We start from the raw sequence: 27,280 nt of genomic DNA, 5'->3' as shown, positions 1-27,280 counted from the left end.
CAGCATTGCAGCTCAGAGAGAGACCTTGTGCAACTGAGTGCTGCCTCTTGGGCCACAAGCAATCCAACTTCTCTGAGCAGGATAAAAAGTTGAAGGTGCTCACACTTAGGACACTAGCACCAACGCTGAATGTTTCCGTGCTATAGAAGCGGGTAATACTTGAACTGAGCCTATTGGTGCTACAACACCATTGACACTTTTGACTAATTCCTGAAGATTCGAAAGGGAACCCTTGAGTACGGACTAATAGTGAGCATTCCTTAGATGTGGCTACCAGTTATTGAGGAATAACCCTGAGCATGTTACAAGGAAGATGGTGGGACATGGATTAGCCTGACAACTACTAGAGGCCTGACTTCAAGGGGATTGTGTTGTTGCTTCTGAAGGTTGGTATTCTTTTGCATATGTGGAGTTAGAAATAAAAAACGTATTTTTCTTATAAAAATAAAGTATTTGGCTGGACATTGATTTATTGTTCGTACTGTTTGCACTTTGAGTTTTGAGTTGTGTTCACTTACCTGTATCTACACTCTCCCCCCTCCAACGCGAGGGAGCCTTTGACTGATCGTTCACAGCTACCTCTGAGAGTCAAGTGTAGAAGAGGTACTTGCCCCAGTTGCTCAGGATTCTTAGTATGTCAGGTGCTGGAAATCATGAGTAAATGGCCTCAACCACCATGGTTGGACCCAGTAGCCCCTGTGTGCTTCATGGCCCTATGAAAGTGGTTCTGGAAGGAGCTAAACCACTATGTTATGCTATGGTTATGGTGGTTGATTGGCACAGTATAGTTACCTTTGAGTTGCTATATTTAGTATAACAAATGTATTCTCTAGTAAGAAATAAGTGTGGTATGATTTTTCTTACATTCCTTTTTGGAATAGTAAATATACATATGTATCTCACCCGTATTATTTATAGTGATGGGATACACTAATGTCAAAATATAGTAGGATAAACAGGTGAAATGTGGATCCTTATTTTGGTTATTGGAAACAAGAAACAACAAATAACTGATCATAATTCAGGGAGTACAGAAGTTTTGTCCATTGTAAATATATATTATAATGTCATCCACTTCTTATATACAGGTGAAGAGTCATCATGTTCTTTGACACATACAAGAACTGTTTTAATATTGTTATTAGGTTGCATGCTATTTCTTAGGGCTTGATTTAGATTTCGGCAGACGGGTTACTCCGTCACAACAGTGAAGGATTGATATCCCATCCGCCGAAATAGGATATAACAGGATTTATATTTTGGGTTATCTGTCACAGTTGTGCTGAAGTACCCCATTTGCCAGGATCTAAATCAGGCCCTTAGTCTGAAGTAATCTTATAATCACAGGTAACTAAATTGTTATGTCAAGTAAAATTGTTTGTAAAAGTATGTTTTTCTTATCAAGTTTTTTATTTATTTGCGTATTATTGGTTTGTTTACAGCCCCAAAGAAGTTCTGCTTCATGTGATGAAATGCATTGGGTGGACATTGGATTTAATTGGAAAATATAATAAAAGGGGATTTAATGTAAATATATCAATGGTGTAGATGCAATTCTTTTATGAATTGAAGGAGTCGAAAAACCAGGACTTTGAACTAATTTGACATAGGAAAGTGGTTGCAATAGAAAATGCAGCCCCTCTATCAACAGAGACATACAAATGGGCCCATATGCATTTTATTGACCTATTTCACCTAATACGTAAAGTACACAGTACAACATAATTTAGGAACAGTGAAAGGGTCTCATATCTAGAAACACATTACTGATACATACCCTTTGGAATCCATAACAAAGGAACTGCCGGTCTCTCTTGGGAACTGAAATCAGTGAGACAAAAAGATTAATGTTAATTGAAGGAATCCACAGTGAACATGAATATAATATGTCCATGATGCAGGACCAGCATATCTGAACCACCGCCCCTCATTCCATGTACCTGCCAGACATCTTTGCTCTGCCCAATTAGCCCGGTACCCATCCCAAGGATCCTTCTCCTACCTTGCCGCCAAGGCCTAGAACACCCTGCCCCTCCACGTCAGGCAATCCCCGCCGCTGACCCAATTCAGGAAGGATCTCAAGACCTGGCTCTTCGATTGAACCTCCACACCCAGACGGATCAGCAACCCCTCCCAGCACCTTGAGTCAGTTGAGTAGCCAGGCTATACAAACTCCTGATTGATTGATATGCTTATATAAACATGCCAGATACAAAAGGTGCTTCTTTTCCCTGTGATACTCAGCCTGACATGTCAGTTTCCTACCTGTGATTGTGTGTTTCATCTATTTTGGCTTATCTTACTGGTTGTTCTGTATCTATGCAATGGATGCTATCCAACCGGGGTGCAAGTGTTTCATACAAAATGTATAAGTACGGCGTGCGAGCAGGTATCTGATCAATATGCTTCCCCTACAAAGCATGCTTTTTTGGAGGTGATAATTTTTTTAATGTTCTTGGCATTAAACCTCACCTGGACAGTACTCAGCCTTTTTAGATTTGGCTTGATAATGCCCAGGAACGACCTGTGTAGGTTAGACCAGTGAAGCAGGGTGGGGGGAGGGGACATGATAGACGATGATGAGGAAAAATTAAATAAATAATTAATTTTCCCTCAATGCTGTCTGTTGAGTCCTCCCCCCCCCCCCTAAGCTATTTCGAGTTGAAAGAATACGAGCCTATGGTGTGCTATGTGCAAATGTAAGCTAAGTGCCATATTCTCAGTTTGTCGGTCCTACAGCAGATGGTGTAACACGCCGTCCGCTGTAGGGCAGCCAAACCTGTGGTGCGACCGCCCCCCAGATTGTGGGTTTATTCCTGGACAGTTAGGGCGGTCATGCGACGGTCTGACTGAGGCGGTCTGTTAGGCTCATGTAAGAGCTAACAGGCAGACCGCCCCTCTCAGAGCACCACCTATACTTTCCTACATGGTGTGGCATACATGTCACACTGTGCTGGAACTGGGGGTGCAAATCGAGGGGGGCACTACATGTGCCCCCCCTCCATGCACCCCCAGGCGTAGAGGGTCCAGTTAGGGCCCCCTTTGTTGCCTCAGTGCCACCCTTTTCATGGCGATCTTATCACTTTGAAAAGGGTGGCAGTGAAGCAACTCGAAAGATGCTCAGTGGTGCTGCTGCAGCACTGCCAACATGTTAAAGCCTCAGACCACTGTGAGAATGTCACTGTATCCTTGATCCGCAGCAGTCGCAGCGGTCCAGTGGTGGTCCGACCGCCACACTGTTAATTCTGCGCATGAGCCCGCAGTGTGACGGTGGTAGGGCCGCTACCACTGGTTTGGCAGTCCTTTGGACCGGTGAACCCGTAATAGGGCCCTTAGTGATTTGCGGAGTGAGAGTGGTATGAAACTGTCATGCTTCTAGCATAGAAGTTTTGTTGTTTTACCACACATTCTACTCTCCAATACTCATCATACAACACCCGCAAGTTGGAATTAATTAAAAATTTATTTAAAGGTATAGTTCAGCACGTTGATGCCCTCATGCTCACAACTTGGCATGGAACAGTATAGGGTCATGTTAATTTCTGATAGTGCCAGTAGTGGTATTTACTGGCTCGATCTGGAACGCCAAGATGTGATGGACCACCCCATGTCGTGAGTTTTTCTCTTGCCCAATCTGTCAGCAGAAAGAAGGCAAAATCTGTGGGTGGGTGACTATCCAAACAAAAATGTAGAAACACCAAGTCATGAACATTGTTCACTGTTATTTTGTAATTGAAAGTAATTGACCACCCACCCCAGGACTGAAGATCCCCATGGTATCAGTAATTCCAGGGGGATACCAGGCTGGTTACCAGCCGACCTTTAAGAGGCCCTGTAGTTGGGAAAGCACTGCCACATCAACAGCACTTCTGTGCCAAACCCTTACACACTCTTAAATCATTTGAATACAATTACTTGTATCACACCATACCCTTATGCGTACAATAGCACATTTGTTTCAATAGATATTTATCTGGCTAGCAGTAATGTCTAGAACAAACTCTAGATAAGCCGGGCTGTGTTCATCTGACCACCCAATTTAATGAAAAGTGGAAAAGCCTATCGGCATACCCATTCATGCTTCAAACAAAAATACTGCAGGACTGACTGTCCCAGAATACAGTATGCTAGTGAGAAGTACTGATACTCTCTCATTATAAATATTGCAACTCTAATGAAAAATGCTGTTACAGTTCCTTTATAGTTAAAGAAGTGCAGATATTCGGCATCTGGCAGTACCTACCCATTAAAGGACTGTTCAAACACATAAAACACAACATAGACCTTTCTAAGAATTAAACTCAGCTCACATTCACATGAACCGACTTAAGTATATATTTAACTAATCCCTCCTAACCATACAAACAAGCATTGGCATAGCCAATATGTCTCGCTTTTGGGACTTTATAAGTGTTTAGCCATTCAACAGTTGCTGTTGCTGCACTAAGGATATTGTGCTGCATACCTAAATACTTATAAGGTCTCAAAAGCGAGACCTATTGGCTATGCCAATGCTTGTTTAAAGATGAGGCTGTTAGCAGCAAATTGCAGTTGACGGGTCCTCAAAAAAGAAAGAAAAATATATATAGTTTGAAACAAATAGATTGAGGAAGCAGGTAGTGGGACAACAGTGGAGAGGATGGTAGGGAACAAGCAGCACGAGGCAAAAGAGAAGCTTCGTTGAGATTGGAATGCTAAAAAACAACAAATATGAGTAGTACTGGAAGGGGAGGTGGAAGCAAAGGATGTGCTTCATCGGAAGGCAGGGCAACACAGCAGGGAATGGGGCATGCCAGATATTTTGACAAATATGAGTAGTACTGGAAGGGGAGGTGGAAGCAAAGGATGTGCTTCATCGGAAGGCAGGGCAACACAGCAGGGAATGGGGCATGCCAGAGGAAAACTGCATGCAGGGTATGATCTAGAAAACAAATGCACTCCTAGATTCCAGATCCTGGTTAAGTCTGTGCGAATACTACCAATGTGGTCATTAATGATAATTAAATTTAGCTACATAGTGCACACCACACAATAATCTATCTGTTGGGACTGCAACGATGGGTGCTATTAACGCAGAATTAACTAGGTAGCGAAAGCAACACTTTCATGAGGGCTAACTCACCCAAGGGTTGTTCTGTGCTGTGGAATCAGTTACCTTTTGAGAAATGTGGCACAACTGGCAAGCGAAGATGGACCCCCTGGAACTTACTGAACATGCATCTTAGGTTTCCTGCCATTTTCTTCCCACGATCCCAATTGGATTACTAATGACACATACGTTATTATGAAACCTCAAGTACAGATCTCTTCTTGATACAAGTCAGCCTCGATTTTTCCCTCCAGATAAAAACGGAGCAGACTCAATCATCTGTAATAGGATGACACACAGATGCATGGGATCGCTGAGGTTACTCAGCCAAATCCAAACAAATATTGCCAGTAGCCAAACCCAGAGACAAAGCACACCACTATAAAGCGGAATATGAAAATAATTGTGTTTGGCTAGGCATGCAGACAACTTTTTGATCCAGCCGTGTGCCCATCTGCGGTGGGCTTGTGGGTGTTTAAGGTACTGTGTGAAGCACACAGTACCTTCACTATCCCAGCATCCTTGTTAGCCGGAATGATTTCAAAAATGCGCTGGGAGTGGCTCATTCGTCGGCCACTCTGGTTGTAGTTTACTGGTGAAATGCCCCCCGTGCCCCACTAAGGGGCCTGCTCTGGCACATCCCGAATCAAGTCACCCAGCTGCCTCAGTGTGCCAACCAAAAGAGAATTTTGCATGGGGCGTCTGAAAACAAATGCATAAAGCTGATACTATACCGTACATTATTAATATTATTTTTAATTCAAAAGCCCAAAATGTTTGCAGCGCTCAATGAAAGCTTGGGAGTACCAGGACCAACAGAAGTGAAACGGTGTATTAGTTCACTGAGCCTCAAGATTCTGCTCTTGGCTTGTAATTTAAACTGTGCTGCTGTGAAGTCAAATTCTCCTTCCACACAAATCTGTGTAAATGTCAAACATGTTGTATAAAGAAGTGGACCTGTATTAATTTTTCTTTTTATAGGGCAAACTACTCCAACTTCGGCGGTTCGCATCCGTGTAAATAATGTACGCATGGCACACACGTTCGCTAGGAAGGATGAGGGCAGAGTGGCTTTCAGCCGAGCATGGACCCTGTGGCTTACAGAATACGCATGGCTCTTTAGCGAACACTTAACTTGCTGAGATATTTTATTTACCGAGTCCAAACCGAACTTGGAAGTTGCCTGGTCCATCACAGAGGCAATGAGACAACCACTTATGATCCCAGGCAGCAGAGGGCGGCATTGCAGCAAGATGTTTTAGGTGACAGCAAGTGAAAGGTAAAGTATTACAAGAAGTGCAAGCAAAAAGTGGACGCGAGTGGGGCACTCACGCGCGATGGGAAAAGTGAAAGTAAGCTGGCGAGTGGTGTGTGATGTGCGCGCACCATGACGAGAGACGAAAGCCATATAGTGCCTCTGCTCGTCATTGTGCACGTAACCACACACTCGTCGCCAGCCAAGCTGTAGCAGCACTTTTTTAAAAGCCCACAGACAAAATGTCTCCCCAGAGCAGCGCATGCGCTGACTCAGCGAGACCTAAAAACTAAACACAAACGCACACAAACAACCGACTGATGGAAATCAAAGAAATATACGATAAAGGAGCATAGTTTAAGCAAATACTACAGGTGCCATCCAAATGCTAGAACACTCCATACAAATGCTGATTACTTAACTTAGCGGCCATTTCACAAAAGCATTTATGAGCATGTGAATTAATGCTCCATTGGTACTATTCCACATACTTGTAAAATGCCTTTGTGAATCGGCCCCTTAGTTTACTCTTTTAGATTAAGCATATGGACGCCCAGGCTCTGCTGGAGAAGGGTAGCACTGTGCGAGCTATTCTGGTTTGTTTACAACATACTGAAAACCAGTGCTAATTCTGTTTCAAGGGATGGAGGATGCAAGATCAATCAGGAACCTCTGATGAGCACATCACTTGTTTCAAAGCCCTGGATGCTTCCAGAATATCTCTGAGCGCTGGTTATCTGAGAGAAGGTCTGACCTGTGTGGAGCGCTTCCCAAAGGCAGTCACTTATGAAAGACCGGAAGTGCAGGACTGGCATGTGACTGACTTAGCCCCTCTGCCCTCGAGTGTTAAGCCGGTCTACTGCATGGTAAGCGATGCAGCTGTCTTTTAGGCTCGGTCTCATTTTAGGACTGTCTCACATCGATGTCATCTGTATGGAAGCTGTTCGCCATGTCTTCTTGACCATCAAACCTCAAGCCATGTTCCATTCTGTCTAAACACACACGAGATGGCGCTAGCGTGGTCACCAATGGTAGTACTATTAAGATGTACCTGTGGCATGGCCGACATGGCTTCCATGAACTGGAGGAGTAGCAGACAGCTAACGACGCTGGTTATCCTGCAAGAAGGCAGAAGACACAGGATGAAGGTGTAAACTTCATACAACAGAAGTCTGCATCAGCGAATATGAACAAGATATTTAAAACATCAAAAGAACGATTAGGTAGCTGGTCCTCTCAATGATTGAGCTAGAGAAAATGTCTTCTGATTCCAGTTGCCTCATGAAACTGGTTTCTAATGCCACATATATACATTCTTGTGTGTTTCTTATCTCTTGCTTAATCATTACTTAACCAGTTCAACTACCTCATGTTTATTTTGAGTGTCATGTATAGTGATGGAGCAAAGATGTTATCTTTCATCCATTTAGGACAGCTTTTACACAGAAATAATTTGTGACACCTTTACGTGATAATGACAAAAAATGTGTTAGCCTCCATGTATCAAGAAACACACCAATGAAGGTCTGATTTAGATACTGCGTCGTAAAAGCATGCGGAATGTTAGTAGCTTTCCGATAACACAATACAGTAAATAAGTTGACGTGAAATATGACATTCTAGTAACATGTGATCTTATGCTTAGATAAATGTAAATAAAATGATAAGACTGAAAATTTCTATGCAAGAATAAACATTGCTTCATGTGTTAGATACCCATAATAGCCTTAGAATGTGTAAGGTGAGCACTGACATTGACAAGCACCGATAACAGGAATGGCATTTGTTAAAGAAGGGCATGAGAGAGAAGTAGTGTGAGGAAGAGAGAGAGAGAGACGACATAAGTAAATGAACGTAGTAGAAATGTTAGACGTAAATTGTCAATCAAAATACAAAAATACACATTGAATCATGATATCGATATTTATACCAAACGATCACACGTCGCGTGGGGCCATACTATGCTTTAAAGTTGCCCCCATTGTCTAATTGTGTCTTTTTCGGTCTTGCCTAGCGTTGCAGCATATGCGCTGCTCCTTGCGAGATCTATTTGCGTTGGTTTTCTGTCGGGCTTCTTTGGAAGTGGGGTGGAAGCTCCACCCATACCTTCCCATGCTTTTTATTGGTGCGCGTCATAAACGCTCGCTTTCTTACTGGAAGTGAGGCTTCTATGTTCCCTCCCTTTCTCTGTTTTTCCTCTCCCACTCAGACTGGAGATTTTGCAGGGAGTGACATGTTTACCTGTTTCACATATACTTTTAGTGGCAACAGCAGCCAAGCTGTATTCTTTTGGATAAACAGTGGTGTAATGTTTTAACCCGTTGGCTGCTTCGAAAGTTCTGCTCCAGTGCTGAACGTTCGAAAAACGGGTGTGGCAGCGTCGGCCAACTGACGTGCGCAGCACTACCAAGGTAGTGCTCGCGACGACCATTGGCCGACGGCAACAGCCAACGGGTTAAAATACAGCACTCATGGTGCATTTTTACAATTATGTTTTACATTGGTGGTGCAATGTTTTAAAGTACGGCACTCACGCCGTTGTTGCAATCAGAAAATTCGGCACTCATGGCGTTGTTGCAATCAGGGAATTTTTTGGGTAAACAGTGGTGAAATATTTTATAATGCAGCACTCTTGACGTGTTTTTACAATTACATTTACATCGGTGGTGCAATGTTTTAAAATATGGCACTCACGGCATTGTTGCAATCACAAAATACGACACTCACGGCGTTGTTGCAATCAGCGGCGCAACGTTGCTCACAGACATGTTTTGCAGTTTTATCCCGCAAAACAGCGGTGTGACATGTTTTCCTGTTTGCACATATACTTTTAGTGGCAATAGCAGCCAAGCTGCATTTTTTGGGTGAACAGTGGTGCGATGTTTTAAAATACAGCACTCATGGCTCGTTTTTACAAATATGTTTTACATCAGTGGTACGATGTTTTCAAGTACGGCACTCACGGTGTTGTTGTAATCAGGAAATACGGCACTTATGGCGTTGTTGCAATTAAAAAAATAGGGGGGTGGGATGCACACCATATCTCACAATAGTTTTGCAAGATTAAATTGTAAACTGGCCGTGTGTCATGCCCAAATGACACGATTTAGACTACAACCACAATAAACGGGGAGACCTTTCCCCCCAACCAGTGCACAGCAAAGTTGTGCCGTTAGGTGTATTCTACTCCTTTGATCACTCCTTTTTTGACAGTTTGTGTCCATATGCATTGCGCGTTTTTCTGACTGCTTTTCTCATTCAAGTCCACAAGTGGGGATTTCGCGCCATTTTCTTGTCCCAAACATGCCCATCCGGACCTCAATAAAGAACATGACTGAAGCGCTGTTTCATAAAAAGCAGCGTTTATTCAAATAAAACCTGATGCATTTTGGGCATGAAATTGCCCTTCGTCAGGGGTCACTGAAACATGAACAAATAAAACCACAATCAGTGCATTGTAATTTTACGATGCATCACAAGCCACTTGAAATTATCCAAATCCCATATTGCCTAATCACATTGTTTTTCCAAATTGAATCATATGTTGAAACATGCGTGCCCTTTAGTTATTCGCTGGTTATTTTTATAGTCAGAATCATATTTACTTTTTCTGTTTAGTTGCTATTTTCATCTAGGCTTAAAGCTGCACAAAACGAATCCCCACCATTATGCCACAGTTCAAACCAAACTTTTACTATCAATGAAGTTACCCCTCTTATCTACGACCTTTTGTACTGGTATGTTTCCTGCCCAGAACTTTCACCTGAACTGTTTCACACACTATATCTCAGCATTCTATCATACCTGCAACAAACGCTGCCAGGCTTCCGACCTTCTCAGTATAGCAATAAATGTTTGAAAAAACCTTCTCTCATGCATCTTTTTAACCGGACTTCTTTTCTACTGCTCCTCCCAAATTCACCCGTGCCTACTACATATCCCGCAGCTTACATCCTGTCTTTAGTTGTTGCAATTAGTGCATTTTTTCGGAAAACAGTGGTGCGATATTTTATAAAGTAGTACTCATGGCGCGTTTTTACAATTATATTTACCATCGGTGGTGCAATGTTTTAAAATAGGGCACTCGTGGCTTTGTTGCAATCAGTGGCGCAACATTGCTCACAAACCTGTGTTGCACTTTTATCTCACAAAACCGCGGTGCTGCGTTCTGCTTTACTATAGCTCTCCATAGCGCATGTTGTTTATACAACCTCAGCGTTTTCTTTTATACTTGTCATTAGCATATACATTTCGAAGCAGCAGGGCGTTCTATTTGTTATGTTGTTGTGTGGCTTTTAGGTAGCGTCTATGCTGTGGTATTCCACTAACAGCTCCCAGTGGATTCTACATTAATCAATATAACCGTGCTTTCTTTGTCAAAGCCATATTCGACTTCCATTTTGGAGCCGAGCTGTTTACAAACTCGTCTCCCTTTCTGAAAACACTGCTTACAAGTGTTTTGCAGAAGTTTTCTCTACTTTGCTTTCATAGTGCAATGTCCTCTGTAGGATAGATAGATAGATAGATAGATAGATAGATAGATAGATAGATAGATAGATAGATAGATAGATAGATAGATAGATAGATAGATAGATAGATAGATTTATTGAACAGTTAATAAAAACTCACAGTATTCAAAACTTCCATTGTTAAAAAAAGGTTTAAGCCTTATTTACATTTATAGTGTAAAGAAAAGAAGGTGATTACACTCTATAGGATCATAAAAGTCTCAATTGCGTTTTGGTATAGACTGTTTATAAAATTGTAAGATCAATGTGCCCCGTTTTTCCTGGCGTGGTTGTAATTTAGCAAGTGACTAGGCGGGCTGAGCGATAGAGGTACTGTTGCTTTAGGTGAGCCATGTGGCTATCTCGCGAGTCGTCTAGCAACTATATCAAAATATTTTGTTAGTCTACAGTTTAACTGAATCTCATCGGGATTAAAGCACAGCATCACAGCCTGCCTACAACTAGTTATTCCCTTTTGGTTCCATAGAACTCAAAATAAGGAACGCCTTATGTCCATCAGGTTTGGGCAGATGCAGATTATGTGCATTAAGTCCTCTTTCCCTGCTCTGCAAAGTCGGCAAAGATGTTCTTCTCCGTCCCTTTTCCAAGGTGCCAGATGCGGTAATATTGGTAGGATGCCGAGGCGCAAGTTTAAAAATGTATTTTTTGTCATCTGTGTTAGGCCCTTTTTCACGTATTCCTGCGGCTTCAGAGCGTTATAGTCTGTCAGCACTGTTGATCCATGAGCCCTCTTGGCCAGGGTTTCTTTGTCATCTATAGATGATATCATTTTGGTTACTTTTGTTACCACTTTTTTAAACTTTTGATGTCTGTGGATGACTCCCAGAGATTTGTTAGTCCCAAGATCTCCAATGATTCTTTTAGGTACTTCCTAGCGGGTGAGTTCTCTCGGGTAGAGAATTCAGTCCAGAGTTGGGCATTTAATGATCCTTGCTCAGCACCTCTGATTTTTCGCCAGCTTTTTATATAGGCACCTCTCTCTCCACCGTTTGTCCCTGTAGACCGAATTTGAGGCGGATTTGAGCAGGCGAGACGTAATTAGGCAGATGGAAAATTGCCCTGTATGGTCGACTGATAGTTTTGTCTAGAGCTGTGGCGTCTTTCCCTTGCATGGGTTGGCTACTGTATGTGAGCTTGGGCTGTAAACGTGCTCTTATCACCTGTAGAAGGGGGTCCAGTGACCGGTCAGGGAGAACTTTTTCAAGGGCTTCATTGAAAGATAGAATGTTGTGCCCTTCCGATGGATAGCCTCTAGTTTGTGTTTAAACGAACCTCTACTGTCTAAGAGTACGCCTAAGTATTTGTAAGTGGCTACGTGGTCTAGCCTCTGTCCGTCCAGGAACCATGCGAGTTTCTTTGTTTTGTTCTAGTTCACTGACATGACTTTTGATTTGTTTAAATTGATCTTTAATGCATTATTTATTGTGAATTTGTTGGTTGTGTCCAGGGGATGTTGGAGTCCAATGAGAGACCGACTAATTAGGACCAGGTCGTCTGCATATAAGAGGTTTGAAAGCGAGAAGTCGCCCAGCCGCGGAGCAAGCAATTTGGTTTTCTCCAATTCACCCGGGAAATCTGCGAGAAAAATGTTAAACAGCATGGGGCTAGGACGCATCCTTGTTTCAAACCTTTGGTGGTTTTGATTTGCCTTGAAAGGTGCGTTCCAGAGCCCAGTTTGATCTTGACCCAAGTATTGGTGTGTAATAATATTAGCTGCTGTAGAAGTGGCCCTGGAATGCCCCATTTTTTTAGCTTCTGCCAGAGTTTACGGCGGTCTACATGGTCAAACGCAGCGCTATAATCTATAAAACATAGGAATAGCGAGCTCTTGGGTGTTTTACCGCATCTGTCAGAAGAGTTAGAGCCATGATGTTGGTTATTGTGTTATAGGGTTGCCCAGGATGTTAGTTCCTCCAAGATAAGTCCCTCGTAGTACTTTGCCTCTGTATTGATTAGGGCAATAAGTCGATAGTTGCTTGGATTGCTCCTTTCGCCCTGTTTATAAATCGGACTTGTTATAGAACCTCTCCAGGATGATGACTTATTGCTGTTTCCCTGATTTCCTGGAAGACTGGCGCCAGTGTGTCGCTCCAAAAGTTGGCGTCTTGCTTGTACATTATCGACAGGATTCCATTGGGGCCGGGAGCACCCTCTAATTTGCCTTTTAAATTTGTGGCTTGGTATCTGCAGAGGCAAGATGGCGGCCGCGGCGCGGGCTGTGTGAGCAGCTCAGTCCCTTGCTCCGGACCTTGGGAAGAGAATCAATACCTTTAGCCGCTCTAGGCATTTCAACATAGATGCGCGCCTGAAAAAATCTACCTACATTGACAAACGTGGCGAAGACTCCGTAACCAACAAGCAGAATAAAAGCAAAAAGCAAGTTCATCTGTATCTGCCGCGAGTGCTTTCCCGGCGTTTGGGGCGGAGTCTCTCGTTCTCTGTGAACACCTGAACTGACCCTCGGCTGCTTTGTGTATCCAGTCCGGATGGTTTGAGGATTTCTCCTTCTCCGTTTACTAAGAGCCCCAATCTGGCGGCTCCCTGTTTTTTTGTTTGGTCTACATCGAGGGGTTGTCCTCGGGCGTGGAGGAGCACAGGTAGCGGCTCGAAGAAGGATGCCGTAGAAAGTAACCACACTCAGCGGTAAAACAAAAGAGCAGCCCATTGCAGTGGAGAATAACGAAAACGCCGCAGGAGAAATGGGTGAGAAAGGGGAGAGTGTCACTCGAAATGATCCGAGTGCAACTCAGAGAAAGGGGGGTGAACGGATGACAAAACAATGGTTACATACTCTCCCAGCATTTTTTGAGAGACAGATGTCTAAAAATGCTTTGCCACAGTCTGCAGGAGGGGTTGAGACTCTCTTGCATAAAGCAAATACAGTGAATATACTACCTGGTGAAACTTCCCCCTCTCGCAATGTAGTAGTACCGGATACCACAGCTAATGTATCAACTATTAACTTGGAACAATTGAAAGAACAGGGAAATGTGGTTTTGAATTATACGAGTGCAGAGAGGGGAATTATGGGTGATGGAGTTCCTGTTAGTCCCCTCAAGGAAGTAATGACCGTAAGTTTGGATAATCTTGTATCTGAGATAGATTCATTGGCACTAACTGAGGGTGTTTCCTCACAGGACTTGACAGGATCTCAAGAAATAGGCGACAATTTTTATTCTTTGTCTGATCCTTCGTCAGAGCACTAATCTAAGCAAAGATTGGATTGATTACCAGGAAGGTAGTAGCATGGAAGACGAACTTAGATTAAACATGGTCTCACCAAACTCAGCTGTTTCCACTATTAAAAAAGTGGGAAAAAGAGGGTCTTGGCGCGCCAAATCTTAGAAAGAGCTTCCTGAAGGCATGTCTTCACAGAATACGATGGGGGAGGTAGTATCTGAACCAGAACTAGAGTTGTCAGAAACTCTAAGGACTGATGCCGAAAGGAGTCCAAATGTGCAGAGTCTGCCCCAAGAGATAACTTTGTCTACAATCTACAATACTATGATAGATCACAGAGCAGAAATGAAAGCAGAAAACACGTGCACACAGGCAACATGTAGCAAAGTGAAGAACGCTGTCAGGCGCGTGATTAAAATTTGCTCTGAAACAGCTGTTAGAGTTATGGAAGCAGAGTCCAGAATCTCCGCATTAGAGGATGATGTGGCTGCCCAAAAACTCGAACTCTATTAAAGCGCATTGCGATGATCTCAGTCTCAAATTATCCAAATTGGAGAATCAAGCATGCAGGAATAACTTGCGCATTTTAGGTATTCCTGAGAAAAAAGAGGAACCTGACATTCAGAAATTCGTCTGTGAACTTTTTGCCGAAGCTTTTCCAGAATTGACTCTTGGGACTGGTCAATGGAAATACAAAGAGCCCACAGGTTTCCGTTCATAGTTAGGAAACCCCGGTAAGGAGAAGAAGATCGTCCAAGAGCTATTCTTGAGTGTTTTAATAACTTCCTAGCAAGCGAAGCGGTATATGCATTAGCTAGGCCTGACAAAAAGAAATCGGCTAAAAATTGTAATTTTTTCGTTAGGCCAGATTTCTGTCAGGCAACGGTATCTAAACGTTGGCATCTTCGTCAGCTTATACCGGGTTTCCAAGGTAAAGAGGCAACGGTATATCTCCAGAATCCGTCAAAGCTCAAAGTCATAGTAAAGGGTCAGACTAGGTTCTTCTTTTCTGAGACTGAGGCTAAAGAATTTTTGGTGTCTTTATAGACACGGATGGCTTAATTAATATTAATATTACTATTAGAAGTATTCGTTTTCTTGCTTTTCCTGTACGTGTTGGTGGTTTTTTTGGGGGTTTTTTTGCCGCGGGGAATCCGTAACATGGAAAATATTCTCTCCATAATTTGCAGGGGCTGTTAGTTCCTGGGCTTCATATGTTGGGTTGGGTGGGGAGGGTGGGTTGGGTGGGGAGGGTGGGTAGGGCGGGAAGGGTGATGGGTAAGGGGTTCTGGGGGGGGGGGTAGAAAAAAATAAAATGACATTTGTGGCCTGATCCTAACCGCGGTTGCTGCTTGGTCTTTTTCCTTACTGTTTGAGGTTGGTTTGAGGCTTCTTGTTACTACCTCATCTGGATTTGCGGGCTTGCGCGGGGGTGATATCATTATGTAGTCGTTATATGCCTCATGTTTGTTTTTTCCAGTTTTGTTAGTGCTTGGATGCATTTCGATTAACCTAGTTCTACCTCAGTGTGGATCCCCCTCTAGGTTTTTAACATTGAAGTGGTTTGATAAGTAATTTGCCCATTCAGGTTCAGATATGTTTGAGTTGATGCCTTTGTGGCCTGGCCATTGGAAGCTGTGGATTGTTTTCCAAATACTAGCGCTGTTCTTCTGTTTCGAGTCGCACACACTTTTTGCCCAAAGATCATCGTTCAAGTACCTTTTCCTTTCCCAGGTCTTCTTCTTTAGCTGTGCCTTTAGGGTTTGTAGCTCTTTTTGCAGAGCTTCATTATTTGATTGTTTTCGGAGCTGCCTAAGGATCTGGTTTATTTCCCATTTTAGGTTTTTTATCTCTGGTGTAATTACCTTACTGAATGTGTTACACGGCATATTCCCTTTTCGGGTTTTTTGCTCTGTGGTGTGTGTAGTTCCGAGTTCCGTTACAAATTCTTCCCAAGCCTCTAATGGGTTCTTTGTCGAACTTGTTATCTGGTGCAAGATTGTTTTTGCATTGATTGTTAATTCTACTACTTTAACAGTCTTGCATCTTATTTGTCTGTAGTTAGTGGTGTACTCTGTGCCAATATTTCTCCTTACATCCGCGTTGTTCCCGCAGGTGACGCCTAGTTTCACTTCTAGTGGCAAATGGTCACTTTGGCTGTTCTCTCCAACCTTGAACGAGCTTATTATTTCAAACAGCGGTAGTGTTGCAAGGGTAAAGTCGAGATGAGAAGACGTGGTTGAGGAGAAATATGTTGATTCTGGCAGTGTATCCTCTATAAATCGTCCGTTTAGTACTCTCAAGTTTAGCTGCTCGAGGTCTTTCAGTAGTTGATTTGAGCATTTTGTTTCCTTGTTTGGAGAGGCTATGGATTGGTTAGGTATTCCACACGCGATGTCCATTTCTAGGGATATTTCATCACCTGATTTCTCTCCAAAGAGGTGAAGGTTAAAATCACCTGCTAGGAGTATGGTCTCCATTTCCCTTTCCTCCATGAGTCTTACCAATTCGCTAACGAGTTCTATTGCCCCTTTTTGTCTCTGCTTCAGGTGTTGTATGTGTTTATGATGTATAGTGGTTGAGTCTCCTGATTATTTCCGATTGTTATTGCTAGTACCTGTATCGCACTAGGGGGAGTGATATTTACATTGATTTCTTCCATTGTTTCCGATTGTTAGTATTGAGGCGAGTGACGCCAGGCCACCTGAGCTGTGACCCTAGGAAGAACCTCTGGTTGCTGGGTGAGTTTGAGTTGTAAATCCTTGTAGGGGTATTTCTTTCTCTTCCCAGGTTTCCTGGAGTAGGATCAGATCAAATGATTTTAAATAGTTTGATGTTTCTGGGTACTCCAGTTTGTCAGAGAGACCATTGATGTTCCAAATGCATATTTTAATATAGGAGGTAGGAGGAAATGCTCCTCAATCAGCGGCGCAACGTTGCTCACAAACATGTTTTGCAACTTTATCTCGCAAAAACAGCAGCGCTGCATTCTTCTCGATACCATAGCTCTCCATAGCACATGTCGTTTATACAACCTCAGCGTTTTATTTTATACCCACCATCCCACACAACTTCAGCGTTTTCTTTTATACCTGGCATTAACATCAGCTGCGGCCCGTGGAGGGAGTTCCGAGGGGCAGACCGGCGGGGCTGGGGAGGAGCAGGGTGGGAGGTGGTAAAAACCGGAATATGGATGATTGCAGGTAAGTAAACAATTACATTAATAAAACAAATTTCCTTGTGCGCCCAGCATTGCAAAATGTGATGCATGGTGAGCTACGAAATTCGTTTTATTAATTTCATTGTTTACTTACCTGCAATCATCCATATTCCGGTATTTGCCACCCCCACCCTGCCCCTCCCCCGCCCCGCCTGTCTGCCCCACTGAACTCCCTCCATGGGCCGTGGCTGATTAACATATACATTTCGAAACAGCAGCGCGTTTTATTTGTTTTCTTACTGTATGGCTTTTAGGTAGCGGTTATGCTGTGGTAACCCGCTTACAGCTACCACTAGGGTGTACAAAGCCCTCATAGCTGTGCGTGTACTGGATCCGCCAGTGTAGTGAGATCTTGTCCAAAGGTGTATGGTGGCTGGTTGTTTTTTATTTTGTTTTGTTGTGCAGTTTTATATAGCGAAAAACTCCCCCCAAAAGTAGTGCAAGCTTTACAGGAGAACTAGTTACACTGCACAAGAACACATTAACTAATTTGCCCAGTCTCACAGGATAGTGAGCTAACGTCCTAACTTGTACCTGGTTTTCTAGCTTTCTGCTCGCAGCTCTGGGCATTTTGCCACATCCTGATGCTTTAGGGAGATTACCTACTGTTGTGTTGTGTGCCTATGATCCGTTTTTGCACAGTCCTATTACAGAGAGGGCTACTGTGTCCTAATGTTTTCTGTAATGCGCCACAGTGATGCAACGCATCAGATGTTGGTGTGGGGGGCTCTGGGGACACAGCTATCAATCCACATTATTGCTACCTTTGCTAATACTACAAATGCTATTATGTCACAGCAACTATTCATTGCAATACTCAAACACTACACACTACTGCTACATACACCTCTTGCCAACAGCACTAACTGAACATAAATTATAATACCTATACTTACTCCACACATACATACAGCTCTTTATCTGTCAAATACATTCACTACACAACAAACAAAAACATGAAGCAAAATTGTGTCACAATTCCAATAACTAACTCTAACTGAAGCGAGACCTGTTGCATTGCAAATGATTGTTTACACACGGAGGGAGTCGCAGTGGGTCTCCCGGAGGATACTTTCGACTTAGGCACCAAAAGCGAGCTCTGCCACTGCAGTCTACGTTATCGTATAATCCGATATTTTTTATAGGGCACGAAGCGCTCACAAAGCCAGCTAATGAACCAGGAGTAACCAGACCGCACGTGTGATCTTCGGCACTTTCCGACATCATAACAATATTCTCCTGAGCTTTTCATACATCTAAAAGCCTGACCCAGCCCCCGCGCCGACTATCACTCCAGGAGTGAGCGGTAAGTACGTAGAAGATACTAAACTATGAAGAGAGGAAGGAGTCACGTCAACTTCAGAAATGAGAAATAGCCGTCGCCACACATTAAAGTCAGGCCTACCAAGAGCCACGAAATCTTCAAGCTCGAGGTGGCATCCTTCACCCAGAGCAACGCTACTTTTAAATCATATTTTATTGGATTCTTAACTTAGCAGGAGACAAAATCTACACAAATGTACTACACTATTACATAAGAATACATCAAAAATAGTAAAGCAACAAACACCAGTAAAGATACAATTATGTTCTGATTCTTAGGCCCATCGTAGGCATAAACGACAAAGGGCTAGGGTGGGAAGGGAGAGAGAAAAATAAATGAATATTTACACGTTACAAATAGTATAAACATATATACATTTGCAACTACTAATAGGTAAATATACGGTGGCAAAGAAAGGTCCACTATTAGTAGCCTTTATGGACCTGTCCTCGGCCTTCGACCGAGTAAATAGGTCGAAGCTGTGGTCCATGCTCTTAACTTGTGGAGTAGACAAAAACATCGTCTATTTCCTAGCTGACCTGCACAGGGATTTATCTGCAACGGTGAGGTATGACCAACAGGGTAACTGTACGGAAGACATACCCATATCTAATGGAGTTAGGCAGGGGTGTATCTTGGCGCCCTGCTTTTTACATTATATATTAATAACCTAGATATGGCCCTAATTGCCTCCTGTAAAGATATTCCTAGTGCAGGGAAACACTTGATTCCCGCACTTTTATATGCGGATGATGCCGCCCTCCTAGCAAGGACGGCAGTGGGACTTCAGTTAATGTTAAATTCTTTCTCTGTCTTTATGAAATCATTAGATTTGAGTGTAAATTTTGCAAAATCGCACATAATGGCTATCGGACAGAAATCCCCAAAGGTCAAAACGTTTTATTGCGAGGGACATATATTAACCAGGGTGACCTCATTCCCTTATCTGGGTGTACTATTTGACGATCAAGGATCCTGGGTAACCCAAATCACAGCGAAAAAAATCGTATTGATAAGGGCTACCCTGGCTGTACTAGGTTTTGCCAGAAAGTTAGGAGCTAGGCCAATGAAGGCCCTTATCCAAATATACAGAGCCAAATGTATTTCACTAGCTATGTATGGGGCCAAGCTGTGGGGCATACAAAATACTAAGAACATACAGACAGTTGAAGAAAGGCTTTTAAAGAACCTTTTATCTGTCCCTAAGACAACTGCTAATTACATTGTCCATCAGGAGCTTGGAATTGGCTTTGTTGAAGATGCTATTGCTGCGGCACCTCTTTTGAAATGGATAGCCACCTGGTTAAATCCTGATTAATGCTTAACCACACCATTCTGAAAGACTGCATGTCCCTCGACCGCGGGCTGAGTATACCCTGGCTCAAATACATTCAGAAGCTTGCAGGTAAACTGGGTCGACCAGAATTATATCACTCCCCAGAAACCTTAGTGAAGGGAGATATAAAATGGTCTAAGGAAATGTACTTGCGCATAGCCACCATGGATAGGGAACAGAGAGAGCTGGTAAAGGTGACAGTAAGGGCCCACGAGCTATGTAAAACAACACTATCCATGGAACCGTATCCAGGCTATGTCACAAACAATAACCATTGTTTCTTATTGACTAGATTCAGATTTAACCAATTACCTTTTCTTCTTGGCGAACAGAAAGGTTGGAAGAGGGCAGACGACCTTGGCCCTTGTACTTGCGATAATTTTTCGCAACAAGACACTATACACTTCCTCTTTTTCTGTGAACACCTTATTGTCATTAGGAAACGTTTTATTCTCCCAATTCTAAGGAATACGAGCTTTGTGCAAATGAGACCAGCCCTTCTCCATTTGCAAATGTTGACTGATGTCTGGGAAACTTTTAACATTGCTAATTTTTTATCAGCCGCTGTAAGAATCTTGAGAAAATTAACTTAAACACTATATCATGTACATTTCCTTTTTAACCCCTTCCATGCTGGTGACGAACCCCAGCCGTCATGCACTACAGTGCTCGTGTGCTGATGACGGCTGGGGTTCGTCATGGCCCGCCCGTTTTCGGCCGGCGGCCGCACACGGGAAAAATCGCGGCCGCACGGACATCGTGTCTAAAATGAAATTGTTTTTACTGGTTTTATTTATTGATTTTATACATATTTATGAGTCGTGATTGTGTTGAATGGATTAGGTACTTACAACTGTTTATATATACTGTTTTTCTTGCTTTTATGGTTTGCTCATAAACCGAATAAAGATATTTGACTGACTGACTGAGTATAAACATATATAGAAACATAATAATAACAATAGCACGTCTATTATTATTCTTCTTATTATTATTATTAAAAAAACAATTGATAATAGCAATAATAATATTATTATAACAATAGCAGAGAACATAAATGTATTGGTATAACTCATTGAATTTCTTCCATATTCAACTCTACATACTCATTCGATGTTTATTGAAAAACATCACCTTCTCACAGGTAGATCCAAGGCTACGTTTGAAAATAACGAAACACTTACTCATATTTTTACAGCACTAATCTCACTTAGTGCACAGTGCTAAGAGGTACTTTGGGTGTTCGAGCGCTATCAGAGGCCAACCAGCGGTATACCGAAAGATACTTTACTTCCTCTGCTCTGCGCAGCAGCCTTTATTCATATCTAGAGCCGCATTAGATCTCACGATCTGGTGTGTGATAAAGCGTACACGTTTCATCTCTTACCTTATGGCCAGGATGTGTTGACACGCAACGCACTTTCAAACAGGCGTGAGATGACATTCATTGCTAATGCCTCGCGCCTCGCACACACCTGCTCATAATTGCTTCCTTCACGGTGTAAAATACAAACAGTCCATGCAGGGCACGGCAGTACGGGCACAGCATACTTGCAAGTAGAATGTCGCGAACACTGTGCTCACGCATTTGTCAACTCTTCCTCCCCTAACCATTGTTGGTTTAAAAAACCCAAAAGATATTCAGACTGAGGCGACAGATACCTGTGACGCAGCAAAATCGACTTAGGCCCAAATTCCTTGGTTCAGCAGTAGAAAGCAACGATATACTGGGGTACAGTGAGCCTCGCACACTCCGAGGCCCCAGTGCCACTGCAGCTGTTACACTACTGATGATAGGTGCGCCCCTGTATTATACCGTACCTCTTCATTATGACGGCCCCTCAGCTGGCGCCAATCTTCCGGCCTGGGACGCTGCTGTACGAAAGACCTTTTCACTCTCCTCGGATAGGCCCACAGCACGCTCCCGTGACTGGCCTCGCGACTGCTGTTCCTTGTTGCAATTCACGGCTATAAACCGGGACTGAAGTTCAGGAGCTGGGTAAGTGCGTGGAACTTTAGCCTCTAGGATAAGGGTCTGCAGAGGCAGCAGAACAACACGTCACATAACGCTGCCATTAACCACTCCTGCTCCCTGTGACTCATGACTAGAGGTGGCCGTGGGTTCACAGGGGCTCTCCGTGATTTGTGTAATCCTTTCTATTGTAGTCACAGATATGGCCAGGAGCAAGAGTGATAAATATTTTAGGGTGTGCACCGTTGACTAAACCCTAACAGCCTCATGACTATTTAATGCAAGCAGATGTGTCTTGATGTAAGGACCCCCCCTCTTTCTCTTTTTGCTCTCAACATTTCCTATCTCTTTGCCTCCTTACTACAAGGTGGAGCACAAACGTAATTCTCAACAAAGCCTATCTAAAGTAAAGTAAGCCTTATGTAACCACGAAGGCGCCAATGACAACGTCAGAACCCTTGCAATACTTTATTTTTGTACTGTATAAAAACATGTCTTAAAATCTTTGAAATAAAAAAAACGATTACTTCCCCATTTCTTCAAGTCCTGATGGAATGATGTACACTTTTCACGCAACCTATGACCCTACTCGCAGGCAGGTCGCTACCCACGCTTCTGCACGGCTCTGCCTGCATTGTTTTTGCCTAATCTTGTATTTTTCCCCTGTGCCTAACTTTCTTTCTTGCCCAGACTTGTTTTTATTCCCCTGTGCCTGTACCTGCTTTCTTGCCCAGACTTGTTTTTATTCCCCTGTGCCTGCACTTGCTTTCTTGCCCAGACTTGTTTTTATTCCCCTGTACCTAACTTGCTTTCTTGCCCAGACTTGTTTTTATTCCTCTGTGCCTGTACTTGTTTTCTTGCCTAAACTTGTTTTTCCTTCCTGTGCCCAGTTCTCCCATGGCCTGCCCATTTTCCCGCCTCTGCATCCCTTTGGCCCCACCCACCTTCAATCCCATTCGCCGCCCCGCATCCCAGCTGCTCCTCCCTCCCACATCTCCTCATATGGAAGCCGCTATGCGCAGCGGGCGCGCCGCTGGCGCACCTAAGGCAAGCCCGTCTGTGCCCGTCCGTGCCTGGACCGCTCCCAGCGCCAGGACCCCTGGACACCACGAACGCCACGACGCCCGACACCGCTACGATGCCAGAACCCTCCACGCACTCAACACCGGACGATCACACACCTGCTCCCTGGCCGCCCCGAAGCGCACCCACGGAGCTTTCACCTGCCGGAACTGCAGCTTCACAAGCCTCTGCCCCACCATGCTGCCGACCAGGAATGAACCCAACCACCTCAGATGCATCCTTCTCAACACCCGCTCCGCCCGAAAACATGCTGTTGAACTCTGGGACCTACTCGACTCAACCTCCCTAGACGTCGCCTTCCTGACGGAGACCTGGCTGAACCCCGCCTCGGCACCCGACATAACCATAGCCGTCCTGGAAGGCTACAAGATCACCCGCAAGGACCGCACCAACAGAGCGGGAGGAGGAATTGCCATCGTCCTCATCTACAGACCGCCCGGACCCCGACCACAGTTCAGCGACTCCATCGCCGACTTCGTCAGCACACACGCCCTCGCCTCCATGGACTACATCCTCCTCGGGGACCTGAACTTCCACCTCGAGAACAATGACGACACCAACTCCACCACCCTGATCGACAACCTAGCCAACCTCGGACTCAGACAACTCATCAAAACACCCACCCAATCCGCCGGTCACATGCTTGACCCCATCTTCTCCGCAAGCCCCCACTTCTCCTTCAACCATACCACCGAACTCCACTGGACCGGCCACCGCTGCATCCACTTCACCTTCAAGAAACCCACCACGCACCACCGCACCCAACAGATGCCTCACTGCTGCTGGAGCAAAGTCACCACCCTCGCCCAGAGCCCAACCGCCGACCATACAGACCCCGTTACCGCCGCCCACAACCTCAGACAGTGGATCAACGACTGCGCCAACACCCTCGCCCCGATCAAGAAACCCTCCAACAATCATACCAACAAGAAAGCCAGCTGGTTCACTGAAGACCTCCGGGCCTCCAAGCAAACCTGCCGAAAGCTGGAGAAGATCTGGCTCTGTGAACGAACACCGGACAGCCACGCCGCCCACAAGAATGCCACCCGCAAACACCATCACCTCATCAGATCCGCCAAAAGGGCCTCCTTCAAAGACTGCCTAGACAACAACGCGCACAACAGCAAAGAGCTCTTCAACATCGTGAAGGAACCCTCCAACCCCAGCTCCAACACCAACGACATCCCACCCTCGCACAACCTGTGCGACTCGTTGGCCACCTTCTTCCACCGCAAGATCACAGACATCCACGACAGTTTCAACGCCACGACCGCCCCGAAAACCAATGAGACCTCCGCCCCCACGACCACCATCCGCACCAACCGCCTGCTCTACTGGACCAACATCAACGACGATGGCACCATCAAAATCATGAACACCATCCACTCCGGGTCTCCGTCAGATCCATGCCCACACCACATCTTCAACAAAGCCAGCACATCCATCGCACCCCATCTCCGGAAAGTCATCAACACCTCCTTCGAGACAGCAACCTTCCCGGAGAGCTGGAAGCACGCCGAGATAAACGCCTTACTCAAGAAACCCAAGGCGGACCCCAAGGACCTCAAGAACTTCCGGCCCATCTCCCTGCTCCCGGCAAAGGTCATCGAGAAGACCGTCAACGAACAACTGACCCGCTACCTCGAGCAGAACAACATCCTGGACTCTTCCCAGTCCGGGTTCCGCAGCAACCACAGCACCGAGACTGCCCTCATCGCCGCCACCGATGACATCAAGTCCCTGCTGGACAACGGAGAAACGGCGGCCCTCATCCTCCTGGACCTGTCAGCCGCCTTCGACACGGTCTGTCACCATACACTATGAACACGCCTCTACAACGCTGGGATCCAAGAGAAGGCCCTGGACTGGATCACCTGCTTCCTCTCCGGCAGAACACAGAGCGTCCGCCTTCCCCCCTTCTGCTCCAAAGCCACAAGATCATCTGCGGCGTACCCCAGGGCTCATCCCTCAGCCCAACTCTGTTTAACATATACATGGCACCGCTTGCCCACGTTGCCCATCGGCATGACCTCAACATCCTCTCCTACGCCGATGACACCCAGCTGATACTCTCCCTCACCAAGGACCCCCACACCGCCAAAACCAACCTTCACGAAGGAATGAAGACCGTTGCTGTATGGATGAGGAACAGCCGACTGAAGCTGAACTCGGACAAGACGGAGGTCCTCATCCTCGGATCCAACCCTTCGGCCTGGGACGACTCCTGGTGGCCGACCGCATTAGGTCAGCTTCTACACCCCACCTGCCAGCTCCGCTCCGCCGACCTCGCTACAGTCCCCTGCTTCTGAAGAGCGACCTCAGGCAGCATATCGTTCTCCCACCTCGCCACAAAGACCTGGAACACCCTCCCTATCCACCTATGGCAGACCCAAGACCTGCTGACCTTCAGAAAACTCCTCAAGACCTGGCTTTTCGAGCAGTAGCAGCATTCCTCAGCCCAGCGCCTTGAGACCCTCACGGGTGAGTAGTGCGCTGTACAAATGATATGATTGATTGATTGATTGATCCTTTAATCACAATTTGTGTGCAAACTCCCAGTCGCACTTTTGAAGCCGGATACATTTAGGATGCAGTAAGAGTACAGGCAGGGAAATTATGAACTTTGATTAGATCTTCCTGCCATGATCACTACACTAGTATTAACTAGAGGCATGGAAGTATCGATGTGTATCAGAGGTGTGCTCAACGGACTGCCAAAGCAGAAAACACAAACCACAGAGTATGACTTTAGTAGCACTTTAACAACACACCTCATAAAACCAGAGAACTGGAGGTTGTCTATTCTAAAGCAAAAATGTGCATGCTTATATGAGGATGAAAAAAGACCTGGGCCCATATTTACTAGGCCTTTGTGTTGTCCTTGTGTTGTGCAAAGTGACACAAAGGCTTAGGTAAAATTTATAAAGCAGCGCAAGGGGTGTTTTGCACCAACATGTGTGTCTTTGTAAAGAAATGTAATGCAATACAGCAGCTTGCATTGCACTAAATTTCGTAGTGGTAAAATCAGCCAACCTGGGGTATTGTGCAAAAATGGCACACCAACTGCACCATGGTGTACATGGAGAAATATGTTATTTCTCCATGTTATGTATTCTGCATCGCGCATAGAAAGATGAAATTGCCTCTTAGGATTGTTTTTGTACAGGAAATGTACAGCAAACAGAATCCTACCTATAACGTATGCACCCTTGCACTATGGTACAAGGGTGCCTGCTTTAGCAGTAGGCAGCCTCAAGTGCGCCAGTGCAGGTGTAGGGCTGAAGAGAACCACTTCTTTGTAGATATGACACTTTTCAGCAGTCCCATTCACTTTACACAGCGCAGCAACTGTGCTTGCTGACCTTCGTTGCATGAAGTTGTATCATATGCCCACCGGTCTAAAGGCTCAGCTGCTAACCTTTCATCTCTTAATCCCAGTTTTTACAGTTGACCAAAAATCGAGTGGCTCTGGGGGATTTACTCTTCCAATTGTCTCAAGTTTTAAAATTGTGTATAGAGGTGTGATGTGAAAATAATTGTGCTACCTAATACTGTCCCAGTTCCCACTCGCCATCACATTTTGGTGCCAACTAGCCCATGCAAACGTGCACAATATTTTGTAAGTACACCACCTCGCGCCCGCCCATGACTGAAATAAGAATATTCTCTATAAAACATACAGCGGCTCCTTGCCATGTTCAAGATATATTAAATACTCTAAATACATACATACATAAATATGTAAGTAAATAAAAATATTAGGTGACAAGTTTTCATGAATAATTTATTGGCGTCAGGATAAAGAGTAAATGAGACAATGCGATTGGAGGAAATGCCGACTGAAGAGTCCCACCAACTATCTCCTTAAGGATTGGTTGATGATATGGCTCATCTTTTGGAGGCAATCCTGCCAGAGAGAGGCTATAAGAGTAGTGTTCAGCTAGGCGACCCAATGTTGGGATGCGCATTAGCAGACGTTAAAGCTGTAAGCTACAACCCTATCAGAGACTCATTTCAGAAGTGTAAATATATCACACAGCCTGAGGCAGGGTCTGGGCAGGTGTTCTGGGGCCCTCATCAAGCTAACCTCAAAATTGCTAACGTGGAGAGTCAGAATGCACACAACCCATGAATTCCATACAAGCACATCAATCATTTCAGACATGATCCCATCCCATGCCTCCACTGAAACCTACCAGGCACATTGGTGCAGCGATCTGTGTCACAGAACCACTACAAATGTGAGAACCTGAAGCATGGCATAAGGAGGAAGCCACTACAAGCATCAAGCC

The 27,280-nt window shown here is 44.6% G+C and overlaps 1 protein-coding gene across 1 annotated transcript in view; it reads right to left on the bottom strand.

Annotated features, from left to right (window-relative positions):
- Nucleotides 1–22,034, bottom strand: part of PRAP1 (proline rich acidic protein 1) — an 82,376-nt gene extending 60,342 nt beyond the window's left edge. The window contains exons 1-3 of the mRNA XM_086922009.1: nt 21,755–22,034; nt 7,396–7,462; nt 1,778–1,821 (exon numbers count right to left, since the gene is read on the bottom strand). Coding sequence (XP_086778135.1) covers nt 1,778–1,821; nt 7,396–7,462; nt 21,755–21,762 — 119 coding nt within the window. The 5' untranslated portion in view covers nt 21,763–22,034. The remainder of the gene's footprint in view (nt 1–1,777; nt 1,822–7,395; nt 7,463–21,754) is intronic.
- Between the last annotated feature and the right edge of the window lie 5,246 nt (nt 22,035–27,280).

Source organism: Lissotriton vulgaris, chromosome 5 (genome assembly GCF_964263255.1).
Source record: "Lissotriton vulgaris chromosome 5, aLisVul1.2, whole genome shotgun sequence".
NCBI lineage: Eukaryota > Metazoa > Chordata > Amphibia > Caudata > Salamandridae > Lissotriton > Lissotriton vulgaris.
The sequence above is the reverse complement of the archived record's forward strand: the minus strand, read 5'-3'. Positions and strand labels throughout refer to the sequence as shown.